Source organism: Misgurnus anguillicaudatus, chromosome 17 (assembly GCF_027580225.2).
Source record: "Misgurnus anguillicaudatus chromosome 17, ASM2758022v2, whole genome shotgun sequence".
Taxonomy (NCBI): domain Eukaryota; kingdom Metazoa; phylum Chordata; class Actinopteri; order Cypriniformes; family Cobitidae; genus Misgurnus; species Misgurnus anguillicaudatus.
The window spans coordinates 28,453,438-28,473,440 of record NC_073353.2 but is presented as its reverse complement, the minus strand read 5'-3'; the positions used below and the strand labels follow the sequence as shown (position 1 = coordinate 28,473,440).

At 37.1% G+C, this 20,003-nt stretch overlaps 3 protein-coding genes across 7 annotated transcripts; 1 reads left to right on the top strand and 2 right to left on the bottom strand.

Moving 5' to 3' along the window:
- Positions 1 to 207: 207 nt before the first annotated feature.
- Positions 208 to 7,073, bottom strand: gabpa (GA binding protein transcription factor subunit alpha). 4 transcript variants are annotated; one of them, XM_055214482.2, is made up of 10 exons: positions 6,918 to 7,073; positions 5,617 to 5,713; positions 5,368 to 5,512; positions 5,159 to 5,243; positions 3,858 to 4,085; positions 2,692 to 2,886; positions 2,526 to 2,579; positions 2,216 to 2,344; positions 1,754 to 1,946; positions 208 to 906 (listed from the first exon to the last, which is right to left on the bottom strand). In XM_055214482.2, the coding sequence occupies exons 2-10, from the start codon at positions 5,691 to 5,693 to the stop codon at positions 645 to 647; spliced, it is 1,368 nt and encodes a 455-aa protein (XP_055070457.1). In that variant the 5' UTR covers positions 5,694 to 5,713; positions 6,918 to 7,073; the 3' UTR covers positions 208 to 644. The 4 variants fall into 4 exon arrangements, with proteins under 4 accessions (XP_055070457.1, XP_055070458.1, XP_055070459.1 ...); XM_055214483.2 differs by lacking the exon at positions 6,918 to 7,073 and adding an exon at positions 6,722 to 6,872; XM_055214484.2 differs by lacking the exon at positions 6,918 to 7,073 and adding an exon at positions 6,718 to 6,854.
- Positions 6,323 to 9,730, top strand: LOC129451404 (piggyBac transposable element-derived protein 4). Of its 2 annotated transcripts, XM_055214480.2 has the most exons (4): positions 6,326 to 6,478; positions 7,533 to 7,600; positions 7,715 to 8,954; positions 9,045 to 9,730. In XM_055214480.2, exons 3-4 carry the CDS (start codon positions 7,722 to 7,724, stop codon positions 9,402 to 9,404), a joined length of 1,593 nt encoding a protein of 530 aa, XP_055070455.2. In that variant the 5' UTR covers positions 6,326 to 6,478; positions 7,533 to 7,600; positions 7,715 to 7,721; the 3' UTR covers positions 9,405 to 9,730. The 2 variants fall into 2 exon arrangements, with proteins under 2 accessions (XP_055070456.2, XP_055070455.2); XM_055214481.2 differs by lacking the exon at positions 7,533 to 7,600 and having other exon boundaries at positions 6,323 to 6,478.
- A 1,315-nt stretch (positions 9,731 to 11,045) lies between these two features.
- Positions 11,046 to 18,467, bottom strand: jam2b (junctional adhesion molecule 2b). Its single transcript, XM_055214479.2, has 10 exons — positions 18,074 to 18,467; positions 15,605 to 15,670; positions 15,391 to 15,501; positions 14,903 to 15,052; positions 14,478 to 14,665; positions 13,899 to 14,007; positions 11,906 to 12,025; positions 11,786 to 11,810; positions 11,682 to 11,712; positions 11,046 to 11,454 (listed from the first exon to the last, which is right to left on the bottom strand). The coding sequence occupies exons 1-10, from the start codon at positions 18,447 to 18,449 to the stop codon at positions 11,416 to 11,418; spliced, it is 1,215 nt and encodes a 404-aa protein (XP_055070454.2). The 5' UTR covers positions 18,450 to 18,467; the 3' UTR covers positions 11,046 to 11,415.
- Between the last annotated feature and the right edge of the window lie 1,536 nt (positions 18,468 to 20,003).

Genomic DNA, 20,003 nt, shown 5'->3' with positions numbered 1-20,003 from the left:
AAATTGAGCAATGGTCATTTAAAAGTACCTGCACAATTAAAACTCAATGCTACGAGTGAATGAGCTGCCTGTGTTAAGATGGCCGCCAGGTGATGACGTTAGAGACTCCGTCGTAACACATCTAGCCTTTTTACATATCTATGGCCAAAAAAACAATACAAGTGTTCCTTCGTTTTCCACTTGATGAGAATATTTCTGCAAGAAATCTTCAAAAAACCAACTGTCTCTTTATTGCCCTCTGGTGGCCAGTAAAAAGTACCTCACCTTGAGGGAATTAGACACTCAAAATAAAAAAGAAAGGATCTTTTACAAATGGAAAATATCAAAATACACTGCCCACGTGGCTATCAAAAACAGAGTATATACAATGGAAATATAGTCAATGCTACCCTGCAGTCAGAGAACAAGCATACAAAAACTGAAAGCCCATACGTAATCATCTGTACTTTATCTCTCTCACACACACACATGCATTCACTCGCTCCAAGCATTTTATAGACACATACATACATACCCAATCGTAACCAAGCGCGCATCTGCTTACAAACCCGCTCTCTCCCACCCGTCCCAAAGTCAAAGCATCAACCCAGTTTTCTCCCATCACAACCTTGTCTCCCGATTGGCTGGAAGTAATAAGCCACGCCTTAACAGTCTTTCTCTAAAGCCGCTGCAGCCAAAGTGACTGTGGTGACGGGTTGTCCTGTAGCCGTGGCCAATGTGACTGTGTGGCCGGGCTGTCCGAGGCTGTGCAGTTGCACGCGGGCGAGTTTCTTCTGTTCGCACTCGGTCACCAGACTGTTGAGCTCTGCGGCGCTGTATCCGATCAGAGTCCTCAGGTCACACACAAACTTGTAGACAAAGCGCTTGCCCTGCACTTTGCTGATCATGTCTCCATCATAGTAGTACCTGTGAAGAGAAGTTGGGATCAATGAATAAACAGATCAGAACATACACATCCAGGGTTCCCACACCTTAGTTAACTTCAAATTCAAGGACCTTTTTTAAGGACTTTCCAGGTCCAATGCCCTCTAATACAAGGACTTAATGTTGGGACACATTTCAAGTGAGAGCATCGTGTTACCTTTTAAGATACATTGTTAAAGTTCCCTTTCGAGGGAACTTGCGCTGCGTCACTGTAATGACACTTTGGGGACACCTCCAGGGGTAAATGCGTCTGAATGTGTATATCAAATTCAACCAATGGTGAGGCTTAACGACAAAGACAGGGTGCAGCGGAAGTCATGAAGTATATCGCTATCAGAAATATTGCCAAAGACGGTGTTACAGGGACACAGGAAGTATGGCAAAGGAGACGCAGCGTCTCGTTCCCTTCTCAGGGAACAACAGCTACATACGTAACCAGAGACATTTTCATGTGTCAAACATAACTATGCAAAAAAGCATTTTGGTATAAATCAACATTCGCATACAGAAGATATAAGCATTTAAAGCGAACAGTTTAGCATGTGTGCTTAAAAAGTCTAAAATTTGTATGATATTATCCTACACTACACAGGGAATAATATGGATTTTTTTTCCCAGAAAACTTCTTGCATAAAATAGATTCAAGCACTTTCAGTGACCTGTATCGATGTATGTATATTTTCAAAAACTTCCCAGGGCCTTGAATGTTTATCCCCAGATTCACAAACTTTCAAGGATTTCAAGGACCCGTGGGAACCCTGCTAAAGACATCTCTCCAAAACAAAATAATTTCCTTCTAAAGTGGAAAGAGGAAATGATGTACCCGTACCTGAGAGCTCTGCTTAGCTTCTCGTAGTTCATGGTGGGCTTGTTCTTACGTTGACCCCATTTTTGAGCTACCAGCTCAGGCTGATTGAGCTTGAACTCGCCTTCCTCACCCACCCAGGAAATACAATCCCGGGAGTCCTTATCCGTGAGCAGCTCCAGGAGAAACTGCCACAGCTGGATCTGACCGTTATTACCTGAGGGCACACAACACAATCGATACAAAAGGGTGCTCGAGTTTTCAAATGAAAATTTTCTAATATAAACATGATGTGTTTATGAGCGTTGACCAAAATAAAAAATTTAAGAGCTGATACCTATCCACTTGAGTTGGGATTGGTATTATTTACACCATTTAATGTTTCTGGAAACACCCCTTATATTGCGTGTTTCAACATGTTTATGAGTAGCATACGCTGATCAAATAAAACGTGTTATTGAAATGACAACATGAATGAGTGTGTACCCGTGCGGTTGCCAGGCGAGCTGCGCTCCTCTCCTGAGATACGGGGGGCTCGGGCGGTTTTGTTGTGCTTCAGAACCTTAATGGCTGTGGGCGTGGCCTGCTGCACAGGGGCAGGAATGATCTGTACAGCTGGAGATTATCAAGAAACTGTGTAAACACATGCTCTTTTCATCCGAATATTATAATGAAAGCATAAGTATCACCTGGGGACAAAAAGCTTCCTAAACAGCAGCAGTCACGTGTAGACTCAGTTATTTAAAGCATTTTTGTTGGTTAAATTGAACATTGGGCAGGCATCAGATCTACTTACGTTGATCAATGGTGACTGTAGCGTCTTGACTCTGATCCTGACTTGCAAGTACATCTGCACAGAGCATTTAAGAGATGTTGCAGAAAAGCTAAACAAATATTTGGATTGTTTCATTGGGAAATACACACCACTCAGACGCATACTTTGTTTACTCCCTAAAACTTACACTTGCGTAGCAGCTCCAGATGGCTCCAAAGTATCTCTCCGCTTGGCACTCTCTGGAGGAACTCATCCTGACTAAAAGCACAGAGCTGCCGGCCGGGAATATGAATACCTCCGACCTCCATTTCCTCAATGCCGAACTCCTTCATCACCCAGACTGCCCAGTGGATTACCTGATCTGCGGTCCATTGGACTGGATCTAAAAAACAAACACAGCACAGAATGTAACAGTAATATAAAAAGCAAAACATTCAAAGTATTATGCATGTGCATTTGGTCAATATACAATAGATAGAATAAAGTCTAAATCAAATCAAATTTAGTCTAAATTTCAGATTTCATGATGCATCACATCATCTGGCAATAATAATAGTCATTAATATAAATAGTAAATAATGTTATGTAATAATATAATATAATAATAACCTACTCAGTTTGTAAGCTTTAAAGGTACACTCCACTTTTTTTGAAAATATGCTAATTTTCCAGATCCCCTAGAGTTAAACATTTGATTTTTACCTTTTTGGAATCCATTCAGCTGATCTCCGGGTCTGTCGCTTTCACTTTTAGCATAGCTTAGCATACTCCATTGAATCTGGTAAGACCATTTAGCATCGCGCTCAAAAATAACCAAAGAGTTTCGATATTTTTCCTATTTAAACCTTGACTCTTCTGTAGTTACATCATGTACTAAGAAAGACTGAAAATTTAAAGTTGCGATTTTCTAGGCCGATATGGCTAGGAACTACTCTCATTCTGGTGATGATATTACGCAGTGCCTGAAAATAGTCCCCTTGGTAACTTTCAATAGCAGAAAACAATTTTTGGGCACCAAAGAGTCAAGTTTTAAATAGGAAAAATATTGAATCTATCTGGTTATTTTTTAGCGTGATGCTAATGGTCTAATCAGATTCAATGGATTATGCTAAACTATGCTAAAAGTGGTACCGCCAGACCCGGAGATCGCCTTAATGGATTCCAAAACGGTAAAAATCAAAAATGTAACTATAGTGGAGCTGGAAAATGAGCATTTTCCAAAAAAGTGGAGTGTCCCTTTAAGGACAAAACACAAAAATGTGTTAAATAGCTGACTCTACTATATCCTAGAGCTTTTTAAAGGTATTTTGTACCAGTTTACTGCATAGAAAAACACTAGTAAAAAATGCATACCATAGGGGATGCTCAGTCGAACCTGCTCCTTGCGGTACCCTTCCAGTGCAGCTGCCCAGCGGGTCACCTGTTCTGAGGTTTCATCTGGAATGGCGGCTCGCTCCACTGCAATCACCTGTCCATCCTCTACTAAATGACCTTCTTCCGCTGTAGCGGCATCTGGATCAATCACCACCTCTACAGTCTCCACTGGTTTCACTATCTCAAGAATATTCAATTTCTCTTCACCTAAAACGCAACACAGTCAAGTTTATTGTTATTGGTGTAAATATTTTTCCTTTATCTAGCTGATACTTGTTCGAGTGCAATTTAAGATAATTGACCCTTCGCTAAGCCACAGGCCAATTGTGGTTTAGCAAACCGCAACTAGGCGCGGGAGGTCTGTCAAGCTTTCGAGCGAGGGAAACATGCCGAAGCGTTGTGCGTATGGATTGTGTAAATCTGATAACATTACCTGGTGGTATACTAAAAGTTTGGACGGGGTGGTGGAATTTTTCCCTTCACGTAACCTAAAACCCAAGGGGAGAAATGGCGGACGTGGATCAAGCAGTGTGGAAGGCCTCATTCACAACTAAATGTCGATAGGATTAACAAAAACAAATACGTTTGCTCCAATGTAAGAGCATGTTAATGTTAGCTAGCTAGCTAGCTAACTCAGCACATCATTGCTTGGAAAAATAACGGTTCTTAGTTCATAATGCATACATTTGAAAATAAAATAAGACGATTAAAGGCAAGACGGAGGCTGACTGACATACAAAAATATTTTAGCATTTTGTTAATGCCCTAACCCCCTATATAACCCCAGTTACGGCTCTCCCGAGGTTAGTTCTATAAGCGGGACAATGTTAGCATTGCAAAGTGGTCAGGCTAATGTCTTGTGTTTATTCCACAAGACTTATGGATAATATGTTTGATTAATAATTATTCAATAATTTTCACAAATTTCACCCTGCTGTGCATGAACAAAGCTGTTCCTCAATTTGTGTTTTACCCTTTTGAATGGTCAGCGTATGAGGTGGCTGCTGATTGCGTTGGGACCTATAGGCTTTAGCTTCAATTTTGATTAAATTATTGATTGCATATTATGTATGTCGTGGATATACTTCTCAAATGCATACTACAATCCCTTTTGTCTTGCTCTCTCAGATTTTACTTGATCGCCAAAAATGATTAATTATTTCCTTGGGAATGTCTGACACCAGTGTATTCATACTGTAATAGATGTGAAAGCTTGACAGGCATAGAAACGGTTATTAAGGAGGGCAAGGCTTAGCGAAGGGTCAATTATAAACAGTTACCTTTGTTCATAACAATCTGCACACTGAGCTGTACTGTGCCATCTGTCTTCACTCCTTGATCAAACAGGCTGTGGTCAGGATGCAACTATATGAGAAAACCACAGCGAGATAAGACAATAAATAGCCTTTAGTGCACTACACAGAATTTGCAATTGCAGTTTAACAGTCATGTCACTTTAACTAGATTATTCTAATACAAAAGAGCATACTAGAATGTCCTGTAAGCAGATGTCATATCCATCCAGTGGGACTTGAATGCGAGGCTCCAATAATTTCTTTAGGTTCCCAATCGGCTCACTGATATCAATATCTTGTGTGATCAGTTCAGCTGCTGTAATGGTTTGCTCTTCAATTCTGAATAAAAAGAACATACGAATTAGGGCAAATAAAACAGTATTCGCTTCTAGTCCACTAATACAACATTTACACTGCTTAAAAAAAAGAGAGAGAAATTTTACCCCTCCTCTAGACACTCCTGTTTCTCCTGTCCATCAATCTCTATTTCAATCATCTCCTCTGTCTCACTTTTCGACATCACGTCAACTCCTTATTTATCTAAAACAAACAAAATGCATCTTGAAATTATTATTTTATTTATTTATTTATTTAATAATGAGCAAGAAAATAATAACTATAATTATATTTAAAATAAAAACTGTGTTTAAACTGTTTTAGAATTTAAATTAACGCAATATTATGATAAATGTTAAACTCTATGGGTCCCGGGTATTTGTGCTAAGCGACTTTAGTGGGCTGAATAAAAAGTCTCTGACGTCTATACAACTCTCACGCAACACCGAGGCTTTGCCCGAGTATAGGCCCACACTAACATCTTTTCCGTGTTACCGCTAATAATAAACACAAGACGCACTTATTTAATTAAAATGTCAACCTTTTTGGACAGTTTACGAATTATTGTAGTTAAAAGCGTGATTTTAGCCCAACACTTTAATGATATTATTTCCACTAACGACTGGGTGGGAAGACGATGCGCGAATCGATACAAACGCAGTTGCCATGTTGGAGTGCTTTTGGATTTCGTAATATAACCGAAAAAACTAAGTACAAACAACTTTTCAAAACTTTCCAAACTTTTCGGGGGTAACTACATATCAAGACTTTTGATTCTGAAAAGTTAAAACGGAAATGGAAGAAACGGAAACAAAACAAGAGAAGGGCAGATGTAAAAGCAGCCGGAAATCCTGGCCGAAGTCACGGCGGCTGACAGACTTCCGAAAACAGCCGCGCGACTGAAGAAACGGACGGAAACAACACCGAGTTTAATTATAAGATTCGTGCCGAGTATTATTTCCACGACAGGTACAAACATTTCAATCGTCAAACATGATGAACTGTAAATATGTGTATATACATGGCCTCTGTTAGCTGCTTAGCTTATGCTGGCGAGAGAGACACGCCTGAATGAACGGATTAACGTTATCTGCTCACTCGAATAAGCTTACGCGTTTGTTTTTGGCTGTGATTTACATGTACGTAACCTCTCGATAAAATATATAGCATGTAAAACTAACCAACCTAAAGCACGCAAAAGTTTTTACCTACTTCTTGTCGGACGTGAAAGGGCTGGGTAATTGTGGTGTTAGCACTCCGGCTAGCTCAGTTTCCCCTTAGGATGCTAACGGTTAGCTTAGCTCGCGGATCTCCGCCAGAAAGCGGGAAAACTGCCACGCTTATAAACTCACACATATATAACACTACTTTCTGTCAGCGTTTATCGCAGATGAGATCAAATACGTACCTCTTTAACCCGATCACTAATGTTCTGTTGGACTTTTTGAGGACTAAAGCTGGGTGTCAGTAGCTATAGTTTAGTGTGTGCTGATAAGTTGAGTGAATGTTCATGCTGGTTTTTGGTCAACATTGCATTGGGGGCGGGGATGAGCTGGAGGCCTTGCTGGCCACTGACAGCAACATAACATACACCCCTTCTAATGCAGTTTTTAATCATATACTGTGTATTGCTGTTGCTATTTTGCCAGCTGGGGTGTTAAGTTTCAATGTTTTTAAAACGGAAAACCAGTGTTTTGGATGTGGTTGGTGAAGAGCTGACTTACTTAGTAAAATCGCCCTACCATTACAGACAACATACATGTGATCATTGTTTACTTGTTTGACATTGTTATTAAATATTATGCTGGTCCCCTTTTGTCACAATAAATGCAGAAAGTGGCCACGTTTCCCTTTTAGCAAATGTAACCATCACATTTGTAGTCCTAACTAATCCATCCTAACAGTCACATTTGGGAAAGTTAATTGCCGATTGTCACTTTTTTATTTTTAAAGCTGTAAATAATTGAATTAAAATAATTTCATTGTTTCTTATTCATGCATTTGTATGAATGCTTTTGTTTAGATCATTGTGTGTAAGAGAAATGCTAGTAGGAGTGTGTTAGCCCCTCCCACCCAATATTTCAAAGACAGGTAAATTGGCAGGTCTTTGCTACTTATCAACTGTGTTAGCCTCACCTACCAGACGTAATACTGCATCTCTTCATTTTCCATAGCAAATAAGTTATTATTTGTGACTGTCCACAGTTCATTTATGGATCATTCATTACTTCCCGGTGATGATGAAAGAGACCTGGCAGATACTGAGATACAAGACATTGAACAAGCATCTGAAACATTGGACAATACAGAATCTGGACCAGACTACCATGCAACTAATGAGGAAGGCTTTGCAGAAGCGGGCCCTCTCGATGTGAATTACCAGTCACAAGATGGCAACATTTTGTGGAGTCCATCTCCTCCTCCCCAAACGGCGGCGTCATTACCAGATGAATGTGTCATTAAAAAGACCCCTGGGCCATCCAAGTTTGCATGTTCCCACGTTGAAGACGTTAAATCATCTTTTGACTTGTTTTTTTCTAATGACATGAAGAAGATTTTGTGTACGTTGACCAATGAAGAAGGAAAACGTGTGTTGGGTAAAGGCTGGAGAGAGCTGGACTGGATCGATTTGCAGGGATATATTGGCCTGTTGATTCTGGCAGGCGTTTATCGATCTCGCCATGAAGCCTTATCAAGCTTATGGCATGCTGAGACAGGAAGGCCGATTTTTCGTGCTACCATGAAAATGTCCGATTTTCAAGCGTTTTCAAGGACGTTCTGCTTGAGCAACAAGGACAAACGACAGGAGAAGCATGACAAACTTGCAGAAATTCGAGATATTTGGGAAAAATGGATTAAACGTCTAAGAAGCATGTATAATCCAGGTGCAAATGTCACTGTGGATGAAGGCATGGTTCGTTTCAGAGGACGCTGTCCCTTTAAACAGTTCATACCGCATAAATTGGGCAAATATGGAATGAAGGTGTGGGCAGCGTGTGATGCCAGGACGAGTTACGTATTGAGTATGCAGGTCCACACTGGCGAGCCTGCTTATGGACAACCAGAAAAGGATGAGGCAAGCCGTCTGGTCCTTAACATGACATCTGGCCTCCAGGGACAAACCATAACATGCCATAATTATTTCACCTCGTATACTCTTGGGCAGAAGCTGCTCAAAAAGAAACTGACCATGATTGGAAAGGTCGAAAAAAATAAGACTGAGCTCCCACTTGCACTTCTTACGTACCACAAACGGGCTCCATGCTCGTCCATGTTTGCCTTTACTGACACACACACAGTTGTGTCTTATTATTCTGAACGAAAACGCATGCTTTTTATGAGCACACATCACAAAGATGACACAGTAAGCATCGAAGATGACAAAAAGCCCAGTATACTCTTAGATTACAACCGGACCAAAGATGCCGTTAACAACCTTTACAAGGTGCGTTACCACATTTTGTAGCTTTTGTGTACCTGTGTTACAGCTGATAAGATTAATATTTTGTTGTTTTGTGATTTCTTTTTTTTACAGGTTCTTGACAGATACTCTTGCAAAAGATCAACGTCTCGTTGGTCCATGGCAATTTTCTACAGCATGTTGGATGTCTCTGCCTACAATGCATTTGTGGTGTGGAAAGAAGTAAATCCTTTATGGAATCAAGGGAAGAGCTACAAAAGGAGACTCTTTCTGGAAGAGCTGGGAAGTGCTCTCGTGTTTCCCTTAATGGAAAGACGACAGTTTATTCCCCGCACGCCGGCCTCTCTCAGTGTGTTGATGGAAGCACAACATTTGAAAAGACCCCTGCCTTGCCTCCCCAAGAGGAAAAGGTGTCATGTGTGTGACAAAGAAAAAAAAAAACAGAAAAACTTGCACGATGTGCCAAAAATGTAAAATTCCTATTTGCAAGACACACACTGTTAGTGCTATCCACTGCCTTGTGTGCTTTAATTCATAAACAATATTTCATGAACAGTGTCTTATTTAATTTTTTTTATTATTTGTTACTCTTTGTTTTATAAGTTATTAATTGCTGTTCGGTTTAATTTATTGACTTGAATTCTGATAATTCTGCAAATGTTTACATGTGTTTGCACATGCTTTAATTTATCACTGCATATTATCGATTGTTTGCTGCTCATTTCAGTGTATTCCTGTTTGTTTTTATGACATTTGTATTAATTTATTAAGTCGTTGAATTAATGTATTAAGTCTTGTTACAGTTTCTAATAATGTGGCATCATTGCAACATTGATATTTCAAAATAATTTATATAAAAAGTCAGTTTGGAAATTGTTGAATCATTTGTGGATCACTGCAGTCAACATTTGTATTACAGTCGCTTTGAAGTTTGTTACAAAGGATATAAATGTTTATTTTTGTATGTAAATGTTTCGTGTAATTTACAGGCAAATTGGGTCTAAATACCATAATGCATGTTTTGTGTTATTACTTCATTAAAATAAAAAATAAAAGATTTAGCAACACTATATCACTATAACATTATTATCCTGTGTATCAGTTTAAAAAAAACAATAATGTGCATTTTGTATTTTTTTTTCATCTGAGAACTATAAACATTTGCAATAAGCAAATCTGTCAGAAGTTGCAATGAGATGCACACACACAAACCTCTTGATGATGATCAACAATTGTTAAACTAAAAAGATGAACTTTGAACCACATGACAAGTAGCTGACAGTGAAAGGAGAAGCTAAAGAGAAAACGGTTAAATATTTGTACAATGTGGGTTTTTAACTGTCTAGAAGCTAATGAATAAACATGGAAACAATATTTGCTGACATTGCTGTTTCATTCAACTGGCATATTATCTGCCAAACCAAATAAATATAAAAAATCAAAACATGTTAATCAACAAGCAAATGACATTTTATCTATAACAGAGATATCTAATGCCACCTTTTAATAGTATTTCTAGAAACAAGTCATGATGTTTTCATTACATTTCTGATTCAGTTATGATCCAAATGATTATTAGACTTCAACATCTGTTCAGTGTTGTTACCTAACAAATCAATTTGATCACCAGTTTTGTAATTGCATGTTCAATCGCTTGACGGAAAAATTAATCTGAATGCATTTATCAATAGCATTTTCTTGGTGTGACATACAAGGGTTAAAATAAATGAAGTTTTCACAATAAAATAGGATTATAGCTGAAATTAACTTTCATGAACTGTTCAGATATAATCAAACCTTACCACTGGACCAAAAAACAGAAACACACAGTGCCCTCCATAAATATTGGGACAATTAAGGCAAAATGTGCTATTTTTGCTGTGAAGTCAAGAAATGTCAAAAATTAAAAGGTGAATATGAGACAAAAGTACAGAATGTCACATTTTATTTTTCACCTGTTTTACCAACTCGATGGAACAACACGTTTGTATTTTAATACTTCTATTAAAACTGTTGTCTGATGAGTGTTAAGTGATTAACTGTTTCCTGATGCATTTATTGTTCACACGTAAACATAAATTGTAACATTCTGTACTTTTGCCTCATATTCATCTTACAAATTCCTTGTCCCCACAGCAAACTTTGTCTTTCTGCCTCGATACTTATGCCTGGGGCACTGTAGAAGCACACTTGATGTGATATAGCATTCAAAGACCATCAGATGTATTGATATACTAGAACTACACCATTTACAATTATTTCACAATAATTTTTTCCATTTATTGTTTCAAAAAACAGAAAAAGATCTGCACATTGTAAAAAGTCCCTTTTATTTTAAAAGTTTAAAAGCAACGTTTCGGTCAAAGACCTTCGTCAGGCAAAATTTATTTATTTATGCATTTATTGTTTCAAACCAGAGGGTCAGCAGGCACTTTAGTAATAAACTCAGTCATCACAGGTGTGCGTGTTCGTGTGTCCACACTCTTCAAAGCACAAAAGACTGCGTGTGTCTGTAATATTTGGGCTAGGGAGACAAATGAACAAGGACAAAGCTTATCATTTATTTATATAAAATATTATCATCTGTTTGTCTAATCAATGAAAGACAAAGGAAGCACTGGGGAAACCGTGAGAATGGTGTATTTGGTGGCACAGAAATCACACACTTCACCTTTAATATGATGCATGAAGACAACTTTGCTTGAATTACTGTAGGATAAGAACAGGAAACATTTTAAAAACCTAACTTACGTCTGTTGGATGGTTGTCGTTGGTCTTAGCTCTGAAAAGACATAAATGTTAGAGGGCACAAATAGGTTTGTATTTTTGTTAGGTGTAATGCAAAAGATACCTACTTTTGCTTTGCTCCTCCTGTACTCTCTGTTGGTAAATGCATTAGAAAATCAAGAATTTTTTGTTTAATAAACTGGAAAATAAAGTTTATTCGTATAGACTTTGCAGGTTTTGAAACTTACTGCGATGACAGCTATAACAGCATTCATGTCTGCAGCACAGACAGATGCCAAGACTGCATGAGAGGAGGAGGAAGAAGACTCCTAGTCCTACAGCTATAACTAATGTCAGGTTCAGCTCAACTGAAACACAAAAAAATATTTGGTCAGATCACAAAGAACCCCTGACACAGAACTGTCAGGTTGATACATTTTGTTACCATTTTATTGTACTATTTTTGAATTTTAAAGGGTTAGTTCACCCCAAAATTACAATTTTATAATAAATCACATACCCATGTGTCATTCTAAACCAGTGGTTCTCAAACTGGGGGCGGCGGCCCCCCTGAGACGGTGCCAGGGTGGCCCAAGTTTTATGACATTTTATAAAATACATTATCATTAATTCTGTGTAATTAAACCTAAAAAATAATAATTAAGGATACTAACCAGCAGCATTATTTGTATAATTTAATATGTTTTGTTTAATTTAAGTTTTAGAACAGTTTTTTATTATAAATTTTCTTTGGGGGGAGCGTGAAGTAATGTGCTGTACACAAGGGAGGCACGCTGAAAAAGTTAGAAAAACACTGTTCTTAACCACCAAGTCCTCCAGTTGTCTTCAGAACACATTTTTAGATATTTTTGATGAAAACCGAGAGGCTTGTGCAGATTGATTTGCAATTCTTTTCCCCGAAAAGAATGAAAGACATCGCCAAAAAAGTCCATGTTCCCTAAGTAGTTCAATAATAATATTATGAAGCGACAAGAACACTATTGTGTGCAAAGAAAACAAAACAAACGTGTTTATTCAACAATTTGTACTCCTAGGATCTTTAGTGCGCGTTCACAAGCAGGCTACGACGCATGCTGTTGACGTAGATGGCAATGTTTTTTTTCCTTTTTTTTTTATTTAAGCTATTATGCAAACATTGTAAACCATACCTAAACAGCCCGTAAATGCACAAATTGCCAGTGTATTCTGTGTCTGTACACTGGCGCCGTTGTCTGCTCGTGAATAGTGTCACGATTAGGGGTGGGAATCTCTAGCCATCTCACGATTCGATTACGATTCAGAGGGCGGCGATGCGATGCTAAAAACGATTTTAGATTATCTGAATCTTTTTTTGTGTGTGACTATAGATACGTTGCTTTAAAAGTACCAAGTAATGACCCATGAAGAATTTACCTCCATATTTTATTAACATTGTAAAGAACCAACAGAAAAATAAATGTGTGTCTGAATTAGCAGACCTCCTCTGGGTGGAAACCTGTAATATGGTTTCTCATGTTTGTCGTGTTTCCGAAATATTTCAGTTTTTTTTTTGACATAATCTAGAAATAGTGTGGCTCTTGTCAGCTCATTTCCGCCTTCAACTTCATAGAAGCCTAAATATTTCCACACGGCGCTTCAAAGTTCCGCCTTTTGCATTCCATCAATATTACTTAATTTATTGAGAAAATCGATTTTTGACTCGATTCAGAATCGTCCACCTCCCGCATCGCGATGCATCTAAGAATCTATATATTCCCCCACCTCTAAATCTCTGGGTTCAAGGTTAGATATTATATTTCATAAATGTCTAGTCTAAAAATGGCATAGCATTTTTTTGTGCTTTCAAAAAAAGTTAAAATCGAGAACTGAATCAAATCCCGACCAATCGGAAAATGAAATCGAACCGAGGATTTGGAGAATCGTGACACCCTACTCGTGAACGTGCGCTTAAGGACCAAGGAGGAGTACACATTTTGAATAAAATCATTTGTTTTTGCGCACAAAAGTGTTCTTGTCGCTTTATAATATTATTATTGAACTACTGAGGGAACGTCGAACTTTATGGCGATATCTTTCATTCTTTTCTGGGAAAAGAATCAAAAATATCTAAAAATGTGTTCTGAAGTGATTTATGATAAAATTGTCATTTTGGGGTGAACTAACCCTTTAAAGGATCACTTAACTTTGATTCATTTTAGATTACCTTTTTAAGATGACTTTCACTGACTAATCTTTACTTACATTCTGTTATCTTCATATGTTGACCTGGACAGCTTTTGGATGCCCCCACCCCACTGGAGGTTTCACATCGATACTGTCCCTCATCAGATTTTGACACACTCTTGAATTTCTGCCCAAATGACATAGGAAGCAAATATTGGATGTAAACAAAAATGAATTTTAACAAACTTCCAAGGGGGCCTCAAGATGACCTAAAATGCTTTAAAAACAAACAAGCATTAGACAAAAGAAGCATTAAAATAAGCTAAAACAACAAAACATTAAGATATAGATAGACTAATGAACACAAAGGAAGATATTTTGAGGAATGTTTGTAACCAAAACATTTGTGGACCCAATTTACTTCCATAGTAGGAAAAAAGAATACTATGGAAGTAAATGGGGTCCACGAACAGTCTGGTTACAATTTTTTATATATATATATATATCTTCCTTTGTGTTCATCAGAACAAAGAAATGTATACAGGTTTGTAACAAGATGAGAGTGATTTTTGGGTGAACTATCCCTTTAACAACAGTCCTGTTTGTCCATGTTATGGAAACAGATTACAGCATTGCACAGCAAGTGATGAAACCAACCAGAGTCCCTGTTTTGGGGTCCAGGCTGTAGTTGATTTCAGGGAGATCAGCTGTACTTAATGGTTTGTTGTCTTTATACCAGCTGTAGGAAGTGGCAGAAACACTTGATTTGTCTTTGCAGCGCAGCTCAGCAGAAGAACCCCTCATGACCGTCTCTGGGACATCACATGATGGAGCATGTGGTGGCACTGTTTGCATAAAAACACTTGTATTAAATCACCATTAGATCCCAAGACTGAATGTGCTTCTGTATAGCTCAGTGGTAGAGCATTGCATTAGCAACATAAAATGTCATGAGTCTGAAGCCAGTGAACACACATACTGATAAAAGTGTATACCTTGTAATGCACTCTAAGCTGTTTTGGATACATGCATAAAGATAAATAAATTAAAAGACAATGAAAATAGAGATTTGGAACTCTCACCAATCACACTAAGAGTGACAATGACCTCCCCCAACTTGATTTCGTCATGGCGGGCTGAGACTTCACACTGATACACTCCTGAGTCTTTCTGTGTAACACCACGAAGGGTCACTGTTGCCCCCTCAATGGATGCACGGCCCTTAAAGGAATCTGGTCATTGTGAGATGCAGAAAGAAATGTAGGTTCGCTTAAGAGGAAATCTCATGGATGTATTTAACAAAATGATGGTTTCCCGGCAGGGTTTATCCTAGTCCCAGACTAAAATGCATGTTTGAGCTGCCATAATTTTAAAACATCTTGCACTGACATATCTTACATATATATCAGTGCCATTGTTTTGTCTCAATATCCACATTTTTTTTTGTAAGGCATGTTTGAAAAACAACTGACATCCTGACTGTCCTAATATATCAAAAGGTTAGTTCGGGATTAATCTAAACCATGTCTGGAAATCCGCCCCATGAGTTTAAAGCAAAACAACAACCCACCTGTAAATTCACCATCAAAATAAACATACGATACATCTCTGCCCCTCTTCTTCCATTCAACACGAGGGTTGGTTTCTCTCTCTGTCCTGAACTCACAGAACAGTACAACATCTTTTGCAAAGAAAAGATAAAGTGTCAGTTAATATGGTCTAAAAGCTCTTATATAACTCAACTAAACATTGTCAGCTCATTATATGAAGTATAATCAGCTTACTTGTGTTTTCATGCACCTCCACTTTTGGCTTTCTGGTTGTCACAGTAACACAAGCTGAAATAAGAACTAAAGAGGAGGAGAGATGCAAGATTAACACTCAGCATTAAAGCAACACCAAAGAGGTTTTTTTACCTTAAAATAACGTTTCCAAAAAACTTTCAGTGGTTCATCCACACAAAACAGGGTGAATGGCACTTTCAAATTCGCTTCGCAGCCCTCTATCGGCCAAAACCGCACTAAAGAAGTTTCCAACCGTCAGGTAGCGGTCCTGTAGTTCGAGTGAAAACTACAAAAACTTGCTTTACGGCAGACCTACAATCCAATCAGAGCCAGCTATGCTGCAGTATTTACGACAGTGGTAATGAACAATTACGCTTCTAACCTGTAGGGGGAGCAAAGAACCAGAGTTCTTTAGTGTTGCTTTAATATAATTGCTTGTGATATTTGTTGGATACCTTTATATAGGGACAAATGTGTACACTGTAAAAAATACTTTGCTGCCTTAAATTTTTTTGTTGAATCAATTCAGAGTCATTTTAACTTACTATTATTTATCTTGACTAGAGATGAGTTGGTATAACTTATAAAATTAAGTTGACTTTTCTCAACTATATTTTATAAGTTGTGACAACCCATCTCTGTTGACATGACTTGTAAATCTGAGTTGATTTAACAAAACATTTTTATCATGGTCATGGGTGTGAACCCAGAAAACAGATATAATGCAGTGTAAATCGCTTTGGATACAGCATCTGTCAAATGCATATAGTCAAAATCTTTCCTATGCAATAGCCCTCAAAAAAAAAAAAAAAACATTCATGCATGTTCATATAAATAGAATTTTTCGCATAATTCGGGTCAGCTGGTGTTTATTGTATGGACACAAGCAAACTGAGCAATCAGTGTGGATGTGCAGGTATACCTGCAGATAGTCTCGTTGCATGCATGGGTTTGTGCATGCATAGTCTCTGCAGACAGTCACAATTTTAGCATTTATTGAAGTCAACAACTGTCTTTTAATACATTCTTTCTCATCTCTTTTTTACTCTAATTGACATTTTTTGAGCATGACAAGAGCATGCTCACTTCTGGGAAATTTCACCGTACTTTACATGTTTTAATGGTCCGCAATACATGATTTAACAATATAGCATCAATTAATTTCTATGCATGGGTGCTTTCAGTTTAAATTTAATGAAACACTTGTCTGAGGTGATTCATATAAAAACGCCGGCTTTTCCTACAAGCACGTGCACGTGTTGCTCTCTGGCTGTGCCAGGAACAGAGATGTGTAGGAATTCATGTAATGGATGTTCTGACATAGTCTGGATAGTGGGGGTGGCAACCCAAAGCAAGCCTGATAACCTTCTAACACACAGAAACAGAGGGAAAATTCTTTCTTCTGTTTTCCCTCTTTGTAAACCTAATTGGCGTTTATACAGTGTCAAAGAACTGACCTCACATTAGACACCAAAAAGGGAGAAAGTTCTTCAATGTAAAACCTCATCTGCTGAAAGAATATAAAATCACAACACACTGCACAGGGTAATAACAACTCATACCAGCACAATAGCCTAAAACCTTAGCAATAAATAATAATGCAATTAAAAATGTAAAAGCAAAATTAAACATTATATTACTTTAAAATACCTATGCTATAGTGTTATATAATCTGCACAGGAATTTTATAGATAATTATATTTACTGGATGGGATTGAGGTATGCTGGTTAAACAATAATCTTTATGATAATGACCAATACACAAGAGTCAGACAAGATGTATTGACTACAAAAAGGGTCACTGGCACATGAAAGTGATGCTTAGATCTGGACAACATCATCACAGGTATTTTATCACCCTCAGATCCCATGTGTTCAAATGCTGCTCAGCATGCTTGTTTGTGTCTTACTGGATGCATTATCTCTATACCCACCCCCAAAGCATCCATCCATCTTTGAAATAACAACTATACTGTTAATAAACTGGAAATCTTCACTGGATGACATTTTTTAGTGTTAACACTTTTTGTTTCATAAAGTAATGTTGCAGATTTAAAAAAAAACATTGGACATTTTTGTATAGATTTAAAGTTATTTTATGACTCCTTGTGCCATAAACTTATTAAACATTTAACTTCTATTAAAAAAGAGGTGAAAACATATCTAATGAAAATGATTTCGTTATAAAATTAATGGACTTTAACTATGACTAGTATTTGTATTTGTGGTTCTTTTAATATTTTAAAAAAAGTTTAATTGTTTTTGTTTTATGGTATATTTTTAGCTATATAAATATGATATCTTTTTGTACATTTGGGTAAATTTTTTTGAATATGTTGGTTGGGCTAATTTCTGTACACACGCACGCGCATTGCATTTACGCAGTTCAAAACTTCAGAACTAAATAACTACATGGGTTCGAGCATGACATTCAGACATTGAAAAAGTTGTAAACATTACTGTACTCACAGTTGATCAGCATGAGAAGAGCAGGTAAAGTTAATCTCTGTGTTAGAGTCATCCTTAGGCTGTCTGCCTGAACCAAAAGCTCATGGAGACTGATGAACCTTTCGAAGTTTTTGAAGATGGGTGCGCGATCCCGTCGGAACCCTGCGCGGGCACAACACAGATGCTCTGAGCGGAAATACCTGCAGTCATCCACATGAACCAAAATATACATGTAAAGGAACCTGTCGTCTGATGCTATTAATGAGCCACAGGATGAAACTTCAATTGAGGCTGAATGTAATGTTAGTGGTTTATGTTCCAGCTCTATAGAAATAAAGTTGTTTCTGCACATTTTAAATGTCTTCATTAGAGTTAGTTCGGTCCGTGTTGCGTCCATTCATTTTTCTATCCATCCATTTATTTTTTAACAAATAGGAAAAAGAACGAAAAATGTGCTGCGTTTTATAGCCTTTTATTTCTTTTTACATAGGAAAGTGTTTTTTGACAGTCGAATTATGTTAAACCGATGAATGCAGAAGATGATAATATACACGTTTTTTTTTTTTTTTTACAATTTACGGCTATTTTCAATGATCATGCAGTCAGACAGTGTTCATGCTAATTTAAATGTGTTAATAAAGCCTTATTTGTGAAAACGTTCACAAACAAATTTTGTCGCAAATTATATAATCTGATAATAATAAATAAATAAATAAATAAATATAAATATTAATTTAACTAAAAATATACACTTATCAATTTAAATAAGACTAGCGGAGTGTTTTAAATAATTTGTGAATTGTTTCACTGTATATATTTTGCATTTTAAGCCTTATAAACTGATTTTACTGTTTCAGATGACCGTGTGTATTTAAACTGCATATAGTAATCTATGTCTTTAAGGAAACTGGAGGACTACCCACAACCATTTTTGTTTCCCCTAACGTTAGTTTTTTGTTCTCAAAACGCTAATGTTAGTTTTTGGTTACGTTACCAATGTTTTCTTTACAGAAAAAGAACAGTATTGTTTATTTCCCAAAAAAAATATCAAAAAATAACGTTAGGGTAACGTTTTGTGTTTGGGTATGACCCCTTCACAATTTGACTTGAATTGACTATTCAGATTTACCAGATCAGTGAAACACTATTACAAAACGACATTACTCGCAAATCAGGCTCAATCTAAAACAAGTAAATTGGCACGAACGATGTTCATTGAAAATGGACGTTAATTGTAAAACCTGTAGACTTGTCATCTACGTTGCATTGAAAGTTTCAAACAAAATGAGTAGAATGTTGATGTTCCAAAAAAGTCTGAATGTGAAAGGTTAGAAAACTGGTAATTGGTATATTTTTTTATGTATAAAGTTTAAAAAAAAATGCAAAAAGTAAAAATTTTGAAAATAGGCTAGTTACGTCAATATTTTGGTTGTAAATGTTTATATATAGTTCGAATTCCAATTTATTCATTTTGCGTTTTAAAAATACAACAACCGTTTATATTTTATTTATAGTCGTGAAAAGTTTATATCACTCAAATGTTACTACTTGTTGAGCTTTCATTGACATGTAATCAGAATTTATGATAATAAAGAGTTTGTGCTTGAGGGACACCTACCGCCAGACAATGGTACTGCAATAATTTGAGATGAGAGAATACAGCTTCTTGGTTTACATATGGTTTAAATTAATTAAAAATAGTGTAGCATTACGTTACTCAGTCTACCAACTAAAATAATGAGATAAGACAAATAAAATTAGAAAATTCTTTGCTCAGACAAAATTATAATTTGCTCTGCCGCACTGGTGTGGAGGGACCGCTTTTGAATCAGACTGATGGTGGAAGAAAACGTTAAAATTATTTTTTTCTTTTTCAAGGTAGATATGAGACAGTGTTAAATATTCTGTTTTTGTTGTGTTGTTAGGTCTGAATTAACATGATGAATAAGCA